The 22503-nt window shown below is 34.9% G+C and overlaps 1 protein-coding gene across 1 annotated transcript in view; it reads right to left on the reverse strand.

Annotated features, from left to right (window-relative positions):
• Positions 1-2359: 2359 nt before the first annotated feature.
• Positions 2360-22503, reverse strand: part of LOC126978139 (paired box protein Pax-6) — a 45713-nt gene continuing 25569 nt past the window's right edge. Inside the window, exons 4-5 of the mRNA XM_050826885.1 lie at positions 3849-4065; positions 2360-2438 (exon numbers count right to left, since the gene is read on the reverse strand). Coding sequence (XP_050682842.1) covers positions 2422-2438; positions 3849-4065 — 234 coding nt within the window. The 3' untranslated portion in view covers positions 2360-2421. The remainder of the gene's footprint in view (positions 2439-3848; positions 4066-22503) is intronic.

Raw genomic sequence — 22503 nt, forward strand, 5'->3', positions numbered from 1 at the left:
CATCTAAATTACTGAACGCAGGGTAGATAATGTTTAGTTTTTATTGAGATAAACAATTAATTAGTTTTGTTTTTTCGCCTGAGTTCTTAGAATTATGTATTATTTTTATATATATGCTTGGTGATCAACTTCGCTCATAAGATTCATAGTCACAAACTGAACCCGAAATGTGCAAATTGTACTTGGACGCTCTTACTTGTAAACGTTTATTTCAGTGTTTTATATTTGCTAAAAGTGCCTGAAGGTGTTGTCACTTCGAATATTGTATACAGGATGTTACCGTTACGTATGACACGACAATTATGTCGTAATTATTACAAATATCAAATAACATTAAACTGATATCGAAAGTACGTTAACTTATCAATAAAATTCTATCGATAACTTAAAAAAATTCTACTAAAATTTTTTAATATCATAGTTCTGGATATTTCTCGATTGATTTTTAAATAGTTTTGATGTCATTTTACTGATTAGGTAACGTACTTTCAATATCGGATTAAAGTTTTTTGATATCTGTTATAGTTACGAAATAATCACTTTGGCTTAATACTTAACAAATACATCTTGTATATATCTATAGCAAAATAATGCAACGTGCCTTTGTCGCGCACAAACGATTCAAATCGAATAAAATATCGATTACAAATCAAACAGAATCTATTAACTTCCAACACGTGTAACGACTCGAGTGCACTTTCGATTTTAAAGTCGATTGCTCCGTAGCGACCGAGCGCACTTCACAAGTTCAATTAAAACGCTATTGTTTCATTCATACTCCGTCTGAATTGTACTTCAGTCTGAACGATTGCTCGCGTGTAATCGATAGTTGCGAACGATTTATAATACACATTGTATTCGTTCACTTCACTTACATTCAATTTGCGTTTAGCTAAATTGAAATGATTCAAATTGCGGGCGTTTTGTTGGTTGTCGTTATAATTTGTCGCGTTGCCACTGTCATCTTTACACGAACGCAGCGTTTTGATTTTAGCTTTGTTTTGCGAACAGTTAAGGCGTTGTCTCTTGCCACACACACATACATCATCAGCCGGAAGACGTCCAATGCTGGACAAAGACCTCCCCCAAAGATTTCCATGACGATCGGTCCTACGCTGCCCTCATCCAACGTATTCCAGCGATCTTGACCAGATCGTCCGTCCATCTTGTGGGGGGCCTACCAACATGGCGTTTTCCGGTACGTGGTCGCCATTCGAGGACTTTACTGCCCCGCCTCTGTCCGAAATCTGTCCGTCGAACTATGTGCCCTGCTTACTGCCACTTCAGTTTCGCAATTATTTGGGCTATGTCAGTGACTTTGGTTCTCCTATGGATCTCCTCATTTTTGCAGGGAAACAGACATACATTATTCGAATAATAATTGTTATTGTACAGCATCACCGTTGCGGTTCTATTTCGGGTTGTAACTAGCAACAGAATTTTATCACCGGACATTACATCACAATGCGAAATACTACCCGCATGATATAGACGTCTGACATTCTACAACCGCGAGTTTTGCGAGAAACTTTTTACCTCGTACAGCCTCTTTGTGGAATCAATCCTCGGTTGCAGTTTTCCTAAACCGATACGAGTGAGGTAATTTCAATCTTAGAGCTTCTCCCACCTTAAAGGCCGGCCACGCATCTCTTGACCCGTGGTTTTTCGGATTTCTATGGGCGGTTGCTTCACCACTTCCTATCACGTGAGTCTCTTGTTACTTTTACGATCTTTTGAAGATATATTTTTATCCATCCTTCTAACGTGATTTAACTTTAACAGTTAATAATTTAGCCGGTGTTCAAAGACTTCTAAGTACGGGATTCCGGTTGTTGGAGGTGTATCTGGTTAAATTACTGCGTAATTGCAATGGGTGTTTCAAGAATCCCTAGCGGCACTCCTAGTCCGGGAGTAGGTATCATCATCAGGAGAATGTCTTGCTCATGTCGTCACTCATAAAACAAAAATTATACCTTAATGATTTTATATTTATTTTTGTTTTTTTTTTATCAATTGGTCTATCACAAATTAAACCGACTCTGAGTCAAATCACCGACTGATTAGTAAATACTTAATTGAGCGTTTGTGTAACTGATGGAATACCGGAATGTTTGTATTCCTAAACCAGTGCGCGGCGGATACTCGTTCAATTATTCGCGTTTTACCGCAATGCCGCTTCATAAACTATATTATGCTTATGTTAAACATTGCCGGCTGCCATACAGGACGTTTTCATTATGGTAGTGTTTCGAGGATATGTTTGACCACCTCACCATCTAGAACTGTGGCGTTACTCTAACGGTTAGTTATGGAACTCTCTTCTACAGCTTAACTATGGAAAAACTTCTTAATCTTTCCAGGGTGATCTAACGGTGGGCCCTTTGAGGAAGGTTATGGTCGCTAAGAGGGCAATGGAGATCGCTATGCTCGGAGTTTCCCTGCGAAATTGAAACAGAAATCAGGACATCTGAAGGAGAACTCAAAGTTACCGACATAGTCCGGATGGTTGCGAAATCAGCAGGGAATATAGTTCGAAGGACAAATAGGCGTTGGGGAATAAAGTCCTCGAATGGCGACTACGTAAGGGACGATGTATTCGTAGGCCACAAGATGGATCGATGACCTGGTCAAGATTGCCGGAATAGGTGGAATAAGGGCAGCGCAAGACTGATCGTGGAGATCTTTAGGGGAAGCCTTTGTCCAGCGGTGGAAGTCTTTCGGCTAAAGGGTCAAAGGCCGGCAACGTAAGTACTGTCATTCCTCTGGTGACATAAGAGATTATGAGCGGTATTGGTACTGAGATGATACGTACGCTCGGTTGGACTCTTATTACATAAAAGACTAATTAGAACGCTCCACTTACGGGGCGTTTCTTTCTTCCACTAATATCCAATTTTGAATGAACTTCGGTTGAGCTTCCACAATATTGTTTTTGAATAAGAAGGGGCATATGGGCAAGAGGCTCACGCGATGAAAAGTGGTGAAGCAGACGCCCATGCACATCCACATCACCAGCGGTCAAAAGATGCATAGCCGGCCTTTAAGTTGGAACTATGATCCAATCTTGAAGGTCCCAAAGTTTTAACGGTTCGGGAAAACTGCAGTGGATAATTGATTCCACAAAGTGGCTGGAGAATGATCATTTATCACGTTGTTAAATATTGACCTCGTTTTAACTTATCTTGAATGTGACTTCCTTTTTGTACTAAATACCAAAATGTAGATATCATGTGAATATGCCTATATATATTAACGTATATCTCAATATTAAGTTTTCATTTTTACTTTAACTTAACCTCCATTTAAAGCTAATAGCTAAAAATATTATTTTTATGTAATACAAAAATGTATTATAAAAATTATTACAATTTTCAAACAACATAAATCTAACAACTCTTTCCTAAAACACCTCATAATAATTCTCTACAAAATTAATTTTATTATAAAAACACGGATCAGAGTTATAATTATGTTAATTCATACACAAATGAAAATACGCCACAAAGAATTGAATAAAATTCAAGTAACCTTACTTATATTTGTGTATAATTCAAGTATAACAGAAAATGGCGCCCATATTTCAGGATAATATTTTAAGTTGTTCTCAACGAATGGCGAGGAGGTTAAATTTGGAGGTTAAAAAACAGCACTTTGGGTCTACATGAGAAACAACCTTGGCCAGAACTTGGGAGCATTCATGTTATACGCTGAAGCGGGTTTTACATTATTACCAAAATTTATGGATGATCCGAATCGCTGTGAAGTTAAATTTGATTTATCAAAAAAAAATATGAAATTTCACGTTTTTTATATAGCCTGTATGTTTTTATTGTTGAAGATCTTCTTACCTCTTTTAAGCTCTTCCGCGGGTCTGTTTAACTGCGGAGGCAACGGGGGTGGGATGGTAGGAGCTGCGGGTGCTGTGGGGAGCCCAGGGTACCACCACCCGGTGGCTGCCTGGCCATTGAACATCCTCAGCTTCTCGTAAACACTATCGTTCTGTGCGGACGCTGCCTGTTCTTTCTGTGATGCTAGATTCCTCAACACACGGTTTATTGATGATACCTGTCAAAATATTTCACATTACTACATCTGCATGTCAGGGATTAATTTTAAATACCCATTTGACTTAGCTAGTTTACACGTCTAGATAGAGCCTCTTGCTGATAGACAACTGATGAAAACAGGCGAGGTTTATTAGGTGTGCGTGACAAGCTACGTCTTCCATACGCGATTTGTTTGTCACTTTGTGTTAGAGTACGAGCATTGTTCAATATAGAGGTCAACTGTCAACCTCAATTTTTTTCGTCGTACTCACAACTATCACAGTCTATTTAGACGTATAAATGATCTAAGCCATTTGCAATAAAAAACGGGCACCCAAAACTTTTCTGTTCTACTATGGAAATCTTATACAAAGGAGGTTTTATATGCATTTAATTAATAATTTTTTTTATGTAAATAATTCAGAAGTAGAGATACAATTTTCATCACTTTAGTTCTAGCATTTTTTTTAAATGACATCTGGTTTAAGCCGATATTTGCAATTTTTTAAATATTATAGACGTCTTTAATTACACGAAACGTCCATTACTAAAAGTTCAATAATATATTTAAAAATATTTTTACAACTACTTTTATTTTATGTATTTCATTATATGATGGTAAGTTTATTTGTTTACTTGATATAAATAATTTGAAAATAAATCTTAATAAATCCGTATATATCAATTTCAATAAATGTTATAATCCTAAATACAATATACAACTGAAAATAACGACAATTAAAGAAGAAGCACATACAAAGTTTCTAGGAGTAATAATAGATGAGAACTTCAATTGGAAAGAGCAATTAGATAATATATGTAAGAGAATAAATAAGTTCGTATATGCGCTTAAGCAAGTCAAAAGAGTAACAAGCTTAAAAACTGCTATAATGACTTATCACGCACATGTAGAATCGGTACTGCGCTACGGGCTTATATTATGGGGACATTGCCGTCGCTTTACATCTTCGAGATATGTATGTTTGTAAAAAAAAATAAAGAATTGTTTAAATCAGCTAATGATCTAAATCCGCGGAAACGACGTGATCCACAAAGACTCGTTCTTCATGATGCTCCAAAAATTACCAAATATAATAAAAGTTGTGTATGTAATTGTGTTCGTATTTATAATAAGTTACCGAGTAGCATAAAAAATTTAAATTCTAGATTATTCAAGAATAAGCTATATAGTTGGCTAAATGATTATAATTTTTATAGTATTAAGGACTTTATGGAAATGAAATTCTGATTATATTCATTGTGTTTAAATATTTGCATGCTAGGAATAGTGCTGGCAAAACATGTAAGCTCTTATTATTTATTTAAATTTAAACACCATTGTATACTATGTTTTTTGCAAATAAATATATTATTATTATATTATTACTTAAAAATATCGATACTATATATAAATAACTGTTAAATACTTATTTGAGACCAATGTTCCTAAATTCTGTATTAGCCATAAATTATCGTTGGTCAATGAAATTTAGAATTTGATTTCCATTTTACAGAAACACTCTCTGTAGATGTTTAAATCTTACATTACCTTACCTTACCTTTTTAAAAAACCATCTTTGCAAGTACCCTGTCGCATAGTAAACCCAACCCACAACTATCTAATTGAGAATAAATTGGATACAACCCTTTTACTGTCAAACACGTGTAATTTAAAATTTAATATCATTACTAAATTCCAATCGGGTCTCTCAAAGGGACAGATTAGGGCATGTCTCTGCCGCTCCCCTCGAGGGCCTAAAAACCCCAATATCTATGTACTTTCGGTGAAAAAGCACGCATGCGTAAAAACCTGACCCACACAGACGTAATGTATATGATTATTTTACATGTAGGCAACACCGCGGTCCCTGGGTAATAATGCCTATCTGTTTTCGTGTTGCTAATGGCAACGAGATATTCTGTTAAACTCTAGTAACTTATAATATAATCTTTCATTATCTTCTTATAATAGTACTATAATAATTAAATATCTCAGTCTTCCTATCGCTGCGAAATCGTTTGGTATATAAAAAAAATGAATTTAGAATTAACCACTATTTTGAGAAATTAACGCACTTACACAAAGTGTCATACAAATCGCAGACGTAGCTTGTCACGTACACTAAAGGTATAAACCTAGCCTCTTTATATCGGTTGTCTAACAGCGAGAGACTCTACGTAGACGTATAAGTTATCTAGGATTTCAGATTTGTTTTAAATTGTTCTGTTTTGTTAGAGTTATCTATGCAACTGTTGTGTAATAAGGGGTATTAAAACACGAATGTGGATTTATCATGGAATGTGATAATAGTATCACATGAGTGTTTTAATACCTAATTATCAACAGTTGCATACAAGACTTTATCTACACCCAGAATATGAATCCTCTTAAAGATTCTGGAACAGTTAGCTTACTGCTTACATTAAAACACCAGTCCTAGTAGTAACCTAATATTACATTACTGATTATATACAAATAAAATAAGTAATAATTAAACAATTATTTATTTTAGTAGTAATTTACATTTTGTATAGTGCATAAATTAAAATTCACTTGAATATAATGTTCTTTTGCAGCGTTTAAATGAATCGCTCATTTTTTGTAAACAAAACAATAAAAATATCGAAGAAAAATGGCGGGGATTCGAATAACCTACTTTTTTTTTTACGGCGTGCGACGTTCTGGGAGTGTGGAGCGCGCGTAAACGAAAATGTTCTTTTTTTTAAATTCATACAGATACCACGCATCGAGCAATAAGAATGTGGCTGTATGTTGAAACTCTTTGCGCATGAAGGGATAAAAAAAGAACATAGGAGTGTGTTATGAAATTCAGTACAACATTACAACACTCTTTTGGGTGATGTAATGGTTATTAGAACATTGGGTGCTTTAATGTTGGCAATAAGCTAACTGTTTCAGAATCTTTAATAGAGGATTTAAAGCATGGGTGTAGATAAATTTTGTTTTAAAATAATTGTTGTTTATTTCTTTATTGTTAAGAATCCGCTATAGGTTGCGAGACATTTCCAATACAAGTGTCATAAGACAACTTATTGGGAAGTTGTCGAAGGCTTTGAAATAAACGATTGTTTTCAAATTCTTAGAAGAATTTGGATCTTACAAATAGCTTACCAGATTTAAGAGGAATGAACATTATGAGAGATAAATTGGCAATTACACCAATTGGAATTAGTATTACACTTTTCTCGTATAAAATGGTACGTACTCTTATAATATAATGTGCATAATATATAAAAAGCGTAACAAATTAAAAAAAAACACATTTAATTTTTTTAACTACTTGCTTCTACAAATTCTACGAATTCTTTTCTGTTGATCTTTTTGTTTGTTTGTGTGTGCGTATGTCCGAGCAAAACGCAAAAAAACTAGAATTAGATTTAATTTAGGTCGGGACAACATACAGGCTATATTATCAATTTAAGTACCCCTAGCTCATTGTATGAATTAATGTTATTGACTGAATTATTTGTATTGCGATTATAAAGGTGTTTCTAAGTAAAAAAAAAATTTAGGTTCCAATTGCAATAATCACCAACAAACATATACTCAACCCTTCTCCGAAACACGTTGCATCTTATGGTATAAGTATTATTCCGATCGGTTCCGTAGTTTTTGCAAGAAAAAACCGGTTTTATTATTATACTTTTTAAAATTATAGAAACAGGATAGTGCTTAATATAATTTAGCCAAAAGTTTTTTGACGTTTATAAGCCATGACATTAGGAGAAGGTTTATTTCATTAGTGATACAAAGGATTAACGATCCGGAGTACTCTTCAAAATGGATTCCAAGTCCATTTCATCTGATACCCAAATAACCAATTCTTGAAAGTAATTTGTAAATGGGTTTAATTTTTAAGCAAATCAACTGAATCGGATGAGTTCTGGGTATATATTTTGAACTTAAAATTATTTATTCTCTGATAACTCGTAAAGTAAGCATTTTTAATGTTTTCCTTAGATTTTTTTTTTAAAGTGCTAAGGAAAATTAAAAAAAAAAAGAATATCATATAACTGCCATGTAGGAATGTTTAAGAAATGAATTTTGAATAGAACGAACTCGTATTAAAATATTTTTATATGCTAGTGAAATTACTGGACAAATGAGACTTAACATCTAATGTCTCAAGGTGATGAGCGCAAATATAGTGCCGCTAAGAATTTTTGGAGTTTTTCAATAATCCTTAGCAGCACTGCATTGTACTGGGAAGGGCGTATCAATTGCCATCAGCTTAACGTCCTGCTCGTCTCGTCCCTTATTTTCATAAACAAAAAAAATTTACATACTAACAGTTCTTAAGTAAGGATTGCACTATTAAGCTTTTTCGTATGTCTAACGTTGATAATTAGAAATATAGCTGAATTTTTTTCTTTCATAATTAATTCCAAACATAAATAAAAGTTCAAAAACCTTTCCAGCCTCCAAAAATGCTTTTTTTTAATTAATTCATTAAAATTCCAATTCATTTGGAACTATTATTGAAATCAGGAATTCTAGTAAGAAATATAGTGTCAGTAAATGGGTTTTATTTTTGTAGGCAGAACTGATGTCTTACAAGACTTATATATAAAAGTGGGCGAAGAGAGGCTTACGTGATGGAATGTAGTGAAGTGACCGACATTGGACATCCGTAACACCAGGGATATATATTCGGAAAAAGTAGAACTCGCGAGAAGATCATACAAGAAACTCAACGGCCACTCTTTTCAATCAAATAGAGTATTTTACAATGGCTGTAATATACATAACCAATTAGTTTGAAAAGTGCCTCATCCAATATATGAATTATAAGAGTAATAAAGAATAAACTGTATAAATATATAAATTATTATATATTGGATGAATCAACTTTTAGAGCTTGAATTTATTCTCTGTTTAAGGATCCTTCGTGAATATGATGGTCGTGATTACTGTCGGAATTAGTAATCGCATCCTTTTTTTGACTACAACAATAATTAATTTTAAAGGTATTTTTTATCATCCTGCTCATCTATTGCAAGACAAGTATTTATTTATGCAAACACTAGCTGACCCGGCAAACGTTGTTTTGCCATATAAAGTATAATTCACGCGATAGTTTTATAAGTAATAAAATATTGCCTATATTATAGCCTGTACATCATTTTGTTCTATTGTCAATAGTTTTTGCAGCGACCGCAAAAATAGGTTTTCGAATTTACACCTTGTGTTACAAAATAGCAATTTTATTACGGATCCCTAATTTTGAAAAAAAAAACATAGCCTGTAGCCTTCCTCGATAAATGAACTACCCAACACTGAAAGAATCATTCAAATCGGACTAGTAGTACCAGAGATTAGCGCGTTCAAACAAACAAACAAACACTGAGCTTTATAATATTATTAAGTATAGATTACAGCATTTCTATTTTACAAATTAATAGATACTCTAAACTATGTACATGTATTGTCTGATTGTATTGTTGAATTATAATGAAATAATAACGCTAATAATAATATTTTACAGATTATCATTACTATGGTAATTAATTAAAAAAGTAGAAGAAGTCCTTAATAATATGTGCTTGTGATACATAATTATTAAATTATTAGTGTAACTGAAACTGGACCCTTTTACCCTATAGTAAGACGTATAAAATTAAGAACCTTCACATTTACATCGTCTGTTAAAAAGTAAATTCACACAAAAGTATAATGGCTGAAGTTGAACGAAATATAAATATTTAAAAATCAGACCCCTTCAAATTTGGTCCTTATCAAATCCGTTTTCTCTCACCCCTCCGCGGGGTCTCACAGATGAAAGTTTTTGACCCTTCACACACTTCAGTGGTCTCTGATGTGGTATGCTTGCTTCTAAAAGGTCATAAGTATGTTCTATTTAAAAAAATGTTGATTGGCGATGTGATGCTTAAATATCAATACGGATAGAGGAAAATTAAGATAATTTAAGAAATAGCATAGTTATCGTCCGGAGAAGTGCAATGCAAAACATCCGGGTTCCATTTCCGAACTGAGTTTATTTTAAACTATAAATACGGTTGTCCTTGTGACTAAAATCGATGAAGTGCTTTCTAAAAACATCTTTCTATATATATATAAATGGTTCGAGCTGATACTGGGGTGCACCAGACCAGAGTTGATAGAAATACTCCATATGTCGCCGCACCTGCACTTTGCAGAGCGCTTGAACGTGGGCTAGAATCTAAGTACTGCCGTGCCACACTGAACGTATTGAGATGGAGCTTGATGATTATTCGATGCGTAACTAGTAGATGGTTTTGGGTTACTTATTTTTGGATTACCATCATCGTTTGTCATTTTATTTATATTCTAATACTGAGCCACAATGAGTAAGCTGAATTCCACCTTCGTATTACACGCCACAAATTAGGATATCATCCCCACCATCTGGATGTGCGGCGTTCCTCCATAGTGCGGTTTTCAAAGACCTTTCTCCCACGAACAACCAAGCTGTGCAATGAAGTTCATTGTGTGGTGTTTCCAGAACAATACGACATTACAAGGGTACTTTAAAGAAAAGCGCGTACACCTTTTTAAAGGCCGGCAACGCTCATGTGATTCCTCAGGTGTTGCAAGAGAATGTGGACGGCGGTGATCATTTAACAATAGCAACTATTCACAAGCACTATACGTGCGATTTAAATAGAAAACATCGAGTTTTGCTTGCACTAAGCAAGGAATTAACATAAATGAAATAATGTATTTAAATTTACAAGAACTGAGTCATTAACCTACCCCAAGGTTACACGATACAAAACAAGTACCCTTCCGCTTTATAGCTATCTAAGTATAGTGCACATACTAAGGATATTTGGCATATTCACTTACAGATACTGTTTTTCAACATACATAACTTTAATCAATTATTGAAATTTAGCTCCTTGTAAATAGGACATTATTTTGTGACTGAAAACTTTTTTAAAAATGCACAGAAATGTGTAGGTTGAAGAGAGGCCCGTCAGCTCCATATACTTATATTAGCGTATAGACCACACGACAGCCCGATAATGCGTGATATATAATATTTTGATTTGTCAATGTTGTACCTTAGGTAGTTTAATATTCTATGGAGCTAATTCCGAGAGTGGCTGACAAATTACGATGTGTCAATCAAAATCGGCCACAGTAACTATAAATTAACCCTTCTTTAACGACTCGGAAACACAACGAATACATATTTTTTTCTTTTCTTTGGGGCAGCTGTTTGCTGTTTCTCTTTATACTATAGTGTTAAATGAGGATTAAAAACCAATCTTCAAAGAATTTTACGAAATAAAGCGATATTTCAGTTCAATCAATATTCATGCTGGGATCAACAACCTCGATATCCTAAGATTATTTTTATTAAAATAACGAGTATTAACACTCTGTTTACGTCGAAAGACACATTATGTCAGTTACCGAATTTTGTATGTAACCGAATACCGCTCCGGTTCGTTGGTAAGACCGTCACGAGATCGGATACTGTTACAATTACGGTAGTTGACGGTTTAGGGTTCGCTTCTCGAATTGGTATTTTTAAAAATAATTTTAAGTATAAGAAAGTTAGTGTCTTTTTTTATGAAAATAAGGTACGAGACGAGCAGGACGTCTCATTTGCCCATTTCACTAACGACGGCGCCCTTCAGACCGAAACAGAGTAATTTTTACATATTACTGATTCACGGCCGAAATAGGCGCCGTTGTGGTACCCATATCTATTCTGCATCTTGTGCAAAGGAGCCTCCCACTGGTAAATGACTACCACTCGGCTACCCATAAAGACTTAGAATAGTAAATTTTATTTTGTATATTATATTTATATATATATATTATTTTTGGTCTACGTAAATATGACCACATTTTCGATTATCGTATGAAGCTCAAGTGGCTGCTAATCCACCTTCGCCGGAATACGCATATCCTTCATATGCTGTTCCATATTATATTCGATCCTTTGTCTCTATCATATCTAAAAGAACGTTTTACCTTTACTAAATCTATCAGATCTGCCAACAACCTCATCTTACTCTGTCGTCCCCATAATACTTAATTCTACGAGAAGTCTTTTGCTGTAATTGCAGTGAAGTTGTGGAATAGTTTACCACTCTATATTAAGCGTGCTCAAAACTTAAATTATCAATATGAAGTTATTGTATTTATATTGTATTTATTAGTATTATTTTGTATTTATTTTTGTATAAGTATAGGTATGTAAATTATCTCTTTTTTTTCTTTTTCTTTTTTACATTAAACATAAGAATGTATGTAATATTATTATAATTATTACATAACTTTAATTATGTAAAGGAATATTCACAGACGTTATTTTCAAGATACCTGTTATAATTACTTATTGTATCCTGTATTGTATTTTGGGTTGTCTGGAAGAGATCGCTTCAAATGATTAGACCGCCCATTGCGTACCTATGACTGTAATTAGCTTAAGATCTTTAATTATTATATATTTTTTTTTATTTTTAAGTCTGTATGGTATGCAATAAAGTGTCTATCTATCTATCTATATTGCAAGCCTATCGTTCTTATAAATATACTTAAAAGTCAATGTTCACTTGGTAATTATTAACTTTCGTTGTTGAGTTGGTCGAACACGCGCGTCGTCGCTATAATTGTAGTGAACAGAATTCTTTAACAGCAGGCTTCGACGCAAACAGATTATTGATTTGCTTCCAATTGAAGTTTGTTACAAATCGGATACGAAATAAAAATAACCGATTTTGGAAATGTTGAATTTCATTCATCCGCTTATATTGTTTTTATTTTATTCATTAATTAGTATTTCAAAATCAAATATTTTCAAATCAAATATTTATTTATTATTACAACAAAATACAAAATACAATCAGTGTTGGGGTCTCCTTTTAAGCAAAGAGTTGCCTGTAGTAGGAGGCCCCGCTCTTCCATAGCAAAAACATAATAATGTGGTGTAATAATAGATAAGTTGACCTTAACATATACATAATTAATTAACTAAGGGAAAAAATTAACTAAGGGAAAAAGTATTTATATGCTACTAATAATAATATATATAAATATAATTTTTATTATTATCGTTTTTAAATAAGTGCAGTCAATGTTGAAGGATTTCTCTAAATGACAAAGACCTTACTTAGTTGCGGAAAATAACTTAGATAATTATATATTAGATTAGGTAGATAATGGAGCCTTTTGCTGGTAGGCAGTTTTAGCTTTAGTGCGCGTGATAGGCTACGTCTTACAATCGCAATTTGTATGACACTTTGTGTTAGTGTGCTTGCATTCATCAAAATAGAGGATGACTGTTAACCGCTAGATTTTCACAGCAGTCACAGTCACACTAGTCGCATAAATTATCTAAGGAAAATATCATGTCAACACCCTGCCAATATTACGTCACTTCTTCAGTTGACTAGCGTGAATACGAGCAAAAAGTTTTATTGTGACCGACCGTTTATTGATTCTATCAATGGATTTTTTAAATAATAAACAAACAGTTACTTGTAACAAATACTTGAGTTTTGCAAATAAATTCATCATATTTTACGTCAGTATAAATTTTAAACTGTCTCGACACCGTAATGGATCATTTCTTGCGGGCGTTCTGTCGTCTCACTGACAGTTGACAGGTGTCACGTTAGGATGCGCGCACACACGTCATTAGCCATAGACACGGTCATAGATCAGCGATAGTGCTGAGACCCGCCAGCCTAGGTGGTCCTTGTGACAAGCTAAAACAAAGGCTCTATCGCCCGGTCGCTTTCATTTATCCTGTTTATTTAATCAGTTGTAAAATTAACAAGGACTATCGTATTCTAACTAGAACGGAAAATTTCATTTCACTTAATCGTTTTCTTTATTACTAACATCTTACTAATAAGCTCATACCATTAATTTAATAACAAAATATATTAAAGTTCAACTGCCTAATGTATATTATTACGATTTTGGGTATTAGAATAATTGATTAGAAAATTTCTCTCAGACATAAAAACAATTACTCGAATTGAAATGGAATCCATTTCGATTTTATTGAATGCGAAAGAGTGAACAGAATGTAAAGACGTGGTCAACGTAGTCATAATACAAATTACGATTAATCCACAGAAAATAGATTTTTGTCATGCAAACAACCAAATTGTCATTAATATATTTGACAATGACAGTCTCATAACATTCTACTTTTTTTTTATGTGTTTATGGTTCTGATGCTGGAGCTAGTAGTGAAGTTTTAATATTAATAACCAAAGAGAATGTAAATACTACGTTATATTGATTACGCTGAGTATGTTTTGTTTAAGCCATGAATAGCAACAGAGTCATGGAATGAAATAAGTGAATGAATCCTTTTTGCATTGCGTAAAAATCTATTAGCGAACAACCACTCGACAAAGAGCGATAGTTTGAATAGAATTCCAACAGTAAGGGGGCAACCCTCTGGAATTAGACTTACTATAACCTACATCGGTATTATCTATAAACATTTTAGCGTCTCCGCTTAACCCCGAATGGTCCCCTGTGGAAATTGGGGTGTGGTTTTGGGGCATTTTTTGCAATGCCCCGAGGAGGCTGAGATTTGGTTCGATCATTTCAGGGTTTGTTGTTTGTTTTATTGTCAGTCTGCGTAAGTATACCAATAAATATGTAGAATGGAAGAATATAAATACCTAATACTTTATTTTTTATTATTTAGAGATTTGGTAATACCTATAGTAATTTCAAAAGTAGAATTTGCTTGGACAGAAACCTTTTAATTTTTTTTAAATAAGTAGGTAACACAGAGAATTCGTTGAATAAAGTTAAATTTTTTTATGAGGCTTCACCATTGAAGTTTATTTAAGGCGATATTTTTTAAAGATCCTGGTGTTCCTAATTAGCAAACAAGGTCAAAGTATTTTAGGTACGCTTGCAAATTTAATATCAAAAAAACATGCGAATCTAATATCAAAAAAACAAGAGAAATAAGTTGAAAATTTTCAATACCTTTTTTCAATTTCAGTTAAAGTTTGAATCAAATTATTTAAATATAAGCTCAGTGCGGTTCTTGGTCGAAAAGACGATATTTGGAAGAACGTTTCTGCGTCATTTATGAATCTCAACAGTGCGTTTAGCAAAATTTATTTAAGTTTAAATCTTTGATATTATATATCTCAATAATCCCCGATATGATCGCTATTCATTCATTAAATAATAGTTTATCACTATTAGTGCGTAGTTCAGTGGTGAAGCAAGCAACGAAGCCTCCAAACTGCGGGTAGGTAGCCGCTCTGTGACGTCATAGCGGTGTCAAATTACATGCCCTACTCAATTTTATAACATAATAACCTATTATTGATGTTTTGTGATTGAGACTTGAAATATTCTAGTGGATTCTTGTTATATGTTATCTTGTTTAATGAATAGCGCTGGATATAAGTATATATAATATAATATAATGTGTGTATAAGCTGCTATTGATGTTGGCATAAAAGGCATTACAGGTGAAACCGTTTCAGTGTAAATAGTAAGCAATTTTGTTGTTTTATATTTTTATAATTTCAAATATTGCTGAGACAATAATGAAACATATTAAGTTTAGTTTCAATTAAATGAAGTTTTGTTTTTTCGGATTTATTCGTGTTCACTAGATTCTTCATGCATTTTGTGTAAAGGCAGAATGTTAGGTTGTTTACTTCTATCAATCTTTTTTACTGTTTTAAAATCAATCTTGTTTTCATTTTTTTCTCCGAATCATGGATTGTATTTATGCATGTTTAAGTAAATTGTATTATAATATATGTGATCGTTGTCTTGTAACATAGTACAGGCTATGTCTAGTTTGGAGCAAGATAATTTGTATAAAAGTGTGTTAATATTATTATTTTTATTACTTAACAAAAGATTTAACTAAATTTAATTAATCAACTAAAAAATAACTAAATTTAAAAAACCTTATCCAAGCAGAAAAAGTTAAGAAGTTAGAAGAATTGTTAAAGATCACAACTCTACCCGGATTAATTAAACAATAAATAATTTATAGTATTACCACTCGAGTCTCGAATCAAACAAATTAAAAAATTCAGAGACAAAAGTGCCATTCACACACGTATTTTTGTATACGTGATTACATCATTCCTTTGTGAATATATTCCTCCCATTTCAATATCTGTACTGGACTCTGCCATCAATTCCTGTGCCATAAGCAGTTGACGTTAATCCACTGAACGAGAGGGGAACATAACTCGACAGTTGCTTACAGGGACCTCGTGGGTGTGAGCAGGACAACAGATGTTTTGTGCACTCACGCGTGAAACGTGGCATTAAAACGCGTGAAGAGAAAAATGACGTATGTTTCCGCCTCAATGAGTTATTTTAAGTTCTGTGAAGCCGGTATGTTCAATATCGAAGTATTGCTGAATGCATTTTATAGAATAATTTTAATCGATTTATAGTTTTTATATTGTTATTATTTAATGAATTTACAACATTATAAACAAAGAAATAAAGAATTCGCAATTTGTGTTAAATTGTAATTTTTTTTATAGAATAGGAGGACAAACGAGCGTACGGGTCTCCTGGTGTAAATGATCACCGCCGCCCACAATCTTTTGCAACACCAGAGGAATCACAGGAGCATTGCCGGCCTTTAAGGAGGGTGTACGCGCTTTTTTTTTGAAGGTACACATGTCGTATCGTCCCGGAAAAACCGCACAAGGAAGCTCATTCCACAACTTTGTAGTATGTGGAAGAAAGCTCCTTGAAAACCGCACTTTGGAGGACCGCCACACATCCAGATGGTGGGTATGATATCCTAACTTGTGGCTGTCGTGCGAATGTGGAATTTGGCGGCAGGGATCAGGTTAAACAGCTCTTCGGAACACTCCCCGTGATAAATGCGGTAGAGAACATACAACGAAGCGACGACTCTACGCAACGCTAAGTGATCCATCCGTTCACAGAGCAGAGTTTCACAGAGAGAGTTATGAAAATAATATGGCAGCAGAACTATCTGATTGAATTTTTAAGCTCTCAAATTCCCGTACAAAATAAAGAATTAAGACAGTTTAACTGGTGGTTTTTCTTAGAAGAATATGTACAAAAATATCTCAAATCTCAATCTTAATTAATTACTTTAATTATGTTGTAATATATTGTTGTAAATAGAACCTACGATGATTAAGGTTTAGTATTATTATTTTTATTTTTTATATATATTAACATGACCTGGGAAATATTTGGACCCTATCCACATACATATACAACAAAATATGTTACTATCAGCGTAATAAATAGCCCCATGTACAAATGCTTTCTGGCTTAAGACGAAACGGTCACTCGTCCTGGATTTACAAAATTGGCCTGGCTAACGGGATAAACTCGTCGAAAACATGTAGCTTCAAAACTTCTAGCAGCAGCTGCGCTAGTTTAACTGAAACCCTGTACGCAAAATGTGCCCAACTATAAACCACGAGTAAGAGAACAGGAGTCTGCGATAAAACAGCACCCTTTCATACTTCTCAATAGACACGAAGGTATATTTAAAGCAAAACTTAATATTCGAATGCTTGTTATTACTGCAATCATTCAGTAAGACTAAGCCAGTTGACTACAGCTGGCTACAACCCATGTTACAAACATTCAATACCTGTTACCCACTCAATTGTCATTTGAGAAAATAACATAACTTAAATTTAAAACGCTACTTTACGTTAGATTTCGGTCTGCAATGGTACGAAATAGATCACACATTAAGATGATAAAGAGATGATATCCCTTATCATCAGGAAAAACCTATTGCGCATATACATATTAAGACTTATACATGTTTTTCTTTAATTTATTGAATAAAAATGTAATAAAATATAAAGTTGTTATTTTCAGCCCCGTAAGCAACTTTGTCCGTATACAGTATTTGGGACAGTTTTCGAACTTACGATAGTATACGACGAACTTTTCGATGAGGCGTTATATATTTTAAGAAATAAATGCATGTGTTCGGCTTCAAATACGATTTAAGTTAAAAGGCTATGTTTTCGCAGCCTTGAGATCTCAGGCAAGATTACTTTTCATTATTAATTCTGCGAAAAGTTAGTGTTGTATTTAAATAGCGTTAAGAATGAATATTAAACTATGTTAATATTCTATAAATGATGATATTGAATTACCGTATCTTTTGAACCACTCATTGGAAAGACTATAAAATATTGTATACAGCATCCGGTAAGCTTTTAACTTCATTATTGTTAATGTATAAGTAAGTATCTGTAGCTAATGCCATTACGTTAGTTTAAGGCTTATAGGCAACTATTACAAAACTAAGACCTATTCAATAAATACTATAATACCGCAATCGGTCTTCAGCGATGTCATTGAATGCGCCTAAGACTTTGTTCAGACTTTACCTTCGTGATACTTAGCTGAGTCCAAGATTAGCGTAATCTTTGATTTTGTACGTTTTTCTTAATCTACGATAGTCCAATGAAAAATTCAAGTTCTCATTTTATCACACTCAGCTAAGTTTTACGTAATTTACTTACGTCGAAGCCAAGTTCAAGTACGCTATATAGATCTCGGCTCGAGTATGACTGACATGATTATGAACCGAGGTAATCACTTACTTTGATTGTTTTTATAATAATATAGCAAGTAAAAATACAGGAGTGGACTGGTACAACGATAAATCGATTACGTACTCTTTCCAAAAAAAGTTAACTTTGCCGTTCGTAGTTTGATTTATTTGATTTCTTTCTTTTATCATCAGCATCATCATTTCAACCGGAAAACGTCCACTGCTGGACAAAGACCTCCCCCAAAGATCGCCATAACGGTCGGTCCTGCGCTGCCCTCATCCAACGTATTCCGGCGATCCTGACCAGATCGTTGATCCATCTTGTGTAGGGCCTACCAACACTTCGTCTTCCGGTACGTGGTTGCCATTCGAGGGCTTTACTGCCCCGACGGCCATCTTTCCGTCGAGCTATGTACCCTGCCCACTGCCACATCAGATTCACAACCATCTGGGCTATGTCGACTTTGGTTCTCCTACTATTGATTTATAAAATAATTTAATCACTTATGTAGAAAGTAGTTAATGTATTAAGAATAATTCAAAACATCAAACTATTAGTACTATATATATACATGTTATAGAATATAAATACATAGCACAAGAGCTAAAACCGTGTCTCTCGTGCTAAACGCACTTACGCCTTTCTTCTCCGCACAATCAATACACGTTATTTTTGTTCACTCGCACTGTAAGAAACTTCACGCCCATTCGACCGTTATGACTACGAAACGCAACTGACAATAAACACCTATCTCTTTCTGACATACGTGTGATAGCTACTGCTTCACCTATTTGCTCAGCGGTGCGACAGTTATAAAAATAGCCCTTCGGCGCCGAATCTTGCTAGAGAGGGTGGCGTGTTTTCCCTTTTATTGGTATATACATTTGGTTATTGTTCAAGTCATATTCTATATTGGATGTAAGGACTCTTATAAATTAGGTGTCTATCCATAAATCCTTTACGTAGGTATATACAATTTATGGAAATTGATTATGATATTTATTTACGTAAAAGTAAAATAATAACTTTATTTGATAAGGCTTAAACAAAGCGCTTTTGAATCGTGACGATAAATATCTCTCTTAAATGCCCTCGTGAGAAGAACATAGAAGAAACTCAACGGCCATTCTTTTCAATCAAATAGAGTATTTTACAATGGCTGTAATATACATAACAAATTACGCATTGTAACGTGTACTACATCCAATATATGCATCGTTTTCAAAGTTAAAAGCGTTTTAAATATCACATATTTCATAAAAAAATAATATGTAATATTATTTAAAATAAAAATTATCGTTTATTTGATACAGTATCAAACTTTACAGCTTGAATTCATTGTTTGTAAGGTTGATTCGTGAACATGATGGTCATGTCATAATTAGTATTTTCATTTAAATTTGACACAATTTTCTTAGTATAAAGTGGAATTATTTTGAAGAAATAAAAATACCAGTTGGCTATCGAATATTTACGATCATTTTATATTTAAAAAAATTGAATAATAGTCTATTGTTGGAAGTCTTTATTGCGATTCTTGTTAGCTAGCAGCGAAATGTCAGCGGTTGGCTTATTATGACCGAATTGGCTCCCTATTACTTGCGTCACTTTCTTTAGTCAAGTATTCGTCTAGTTCTATTTCATTAGTCAAGGTATTGAATTCGAACCCTCTAACGCATTTGAATTTAAATTTGAACTATTACACTATAAAATGTAGGTGCCTATTTTTTTTATGACACGAGACGAGAAGAACGTTAAGCTGATGTTAGTTGATACTTGATACGCCTTGCCCGTTAGAATGCGGTGCGCATCAGGATTCTTAAAAAACCTAAAAATTGTAAGTGGCCTTAAGATGTTAAGTGTCATTTGCCCACTTGTACTAGCTACGAAGTCCTTCAGACCGAAAGACAATAATGATTACTGATTTCTGGTTGACGGCAGAAAAAGGCACCGTTGTAGTACCCATAATACATAATCTAGCCGGCGACCTGTGCAAAGGAGCCTCCCACTTATATACAGCTATTCAGTCCTCTGGACAAAGTTGTCTTCATGAAATTATCGCCCGTCAATTGCCTTATACTGTCATGAGTTATCTTTAGTGTAGAGAGTTGAATCCCGTTCAAGAGTTCAACGAATCAACATTTTTTTTTTTATGGAATAGAAACGAGTGTACGGGTCACCTGTTGTTAAATGATCACCGCCGCCCACAATCTCTTGCAACACCAGAGGAATCACAGGAGCGTTGCCGGCCTTTAAGGAAGGTGTACGCGCTTTTTTTGAAGGTACCCATGTCGTATCGTCCCGGAAACACCGCACAAGGAAGCTTATTCCACAGCTTTGTAGTACGTGGAAGAAAGCTCCTTGAAAACCGCACTGTGGAGGACCGCCACACATCCAGATGGTGAGGAAGATATGCTAACTTGTGGCGAGTCATGCGAAGGTGGAATTCGGCGGCAGGAATCAGGTTAAACAGCTCTTAGGAACACTCCCTGTGATAAATGCGGTAGAAGACACACAATGAAGCGAAAGTCTCTACGCAACGCCAAGTGATCCAGCCGTTCACAGAGCACTCGGTCCCGACAATTCGAGCTGCTCTGCGTTGCACGCGGTCAAATGGATCGAGCTGATACTGGGGTGCGCCAGACCAGAGATGACAGCAATACTCCATGTGTGGCCGGACCTGCGCTTTGTAGAGCGCTAGTATGTGGGCCGGCTTGAAGTATTGCCGTGCTCTATTAATAACGCCCAGTTTCTTTGAAGCCAATTTGGCTTTGCCCTCCAGATGACCACGAAATTGGCTATCGCTCGAGATTTCGAGACCCAGTATTCCGATACTAGGCGAGGCTTTAAGGGAAGTGTTGTCGAAGAGCGGTGATACGACAAATGTGTTTTTTTTTTGTGGTAAACGCGCAAACTTGAGTCTTCTGGGGTTAAATTGGACAAGGTTCAATTTACCCCATTCCGCGACCTTCTCGAGAGAGAGGACTCGATAGAAGACACAAGTTTCTACCGGCACTGGTCGACGTTTTCCCGAGAGAGACCTGCATGGCCCGTGTATACGGCATCACCAGTGCTGTCGTTTGCATAGCAATGAATGTTGGAGGTGTCCAACATATCATTGATATGCAGAAGAAACAGCGTGGGAGATAGCATACAGCCTTGGGGCACTCCAACATTCACGGGCTTCGGGTTCGAGCAATGTCCGTCGACAACGACCTGTATGCTGCGCCCAGTAAGGAAGCTGGAGGTCCACTTGCACAAGCTCTCGGGAAGCCCAAATGATGGAAGTTTTGAGAGCAGCGCTTTGTGCCATACACGATCAAAGGCCTTTGCTATATCCAGGCTAACTGCCAGGCCTTCCCCCTTGCTTTCAATAGCCGCAGCCCATCTATGTGTTAGGTATACCAGAAAATCACCTGCCGACCGACCATGACGAAACCCGTATTGTCGGTCGTTGATCAACTGGTGACCCTCTAGGTATACCAAGAGCTGACGGCTAATTATGCTCTCCATGATTTCGAAGAGCAGGGAGGTAATAGCAATAGACCTGTAGTTTGCCAGATCCGAACTGTCTCCTGAGGATACCTCGTGTAGTGGCCAAGACACTTATCGAATTAGTTAATAATATCGACCGAGTATTATTAACTAACAAACTAGAGTGTAGTTGCTAGACATACTTACAAACGAACTTTTTCTTTAATAAAATTGCAAGGACAGAATCAATAGATCAAAAACTCTATTGTGACAAAATCAAATAAACACTCAACAGATATAATATCGACCAAGCATCAAATTTTGACATTATTAACAGAAAAATTGGCCTCGCGAGGGCAAAAAGGTCTTACTTTTATGTTTTTTTTGCTCGCATTCGGCAGATGTCCAACGCCACGATCGATTAGCTCTCGTGTCA

The sequence above is a fragment of the Leptidea sinapis genome, chromosome 47 (assembly GCF_905404315.1).
Source record: "Leptidea sinapis chromosome 47, ilLepSina1.1, whole genome shotgun sequence".
Classification (NCBI taxonomy): Eukaryota; Metazoa; Arthropoda; class Insecta; order Lepidoptera; family Pieridae; genus Leptidea; species Leptidea sinapis.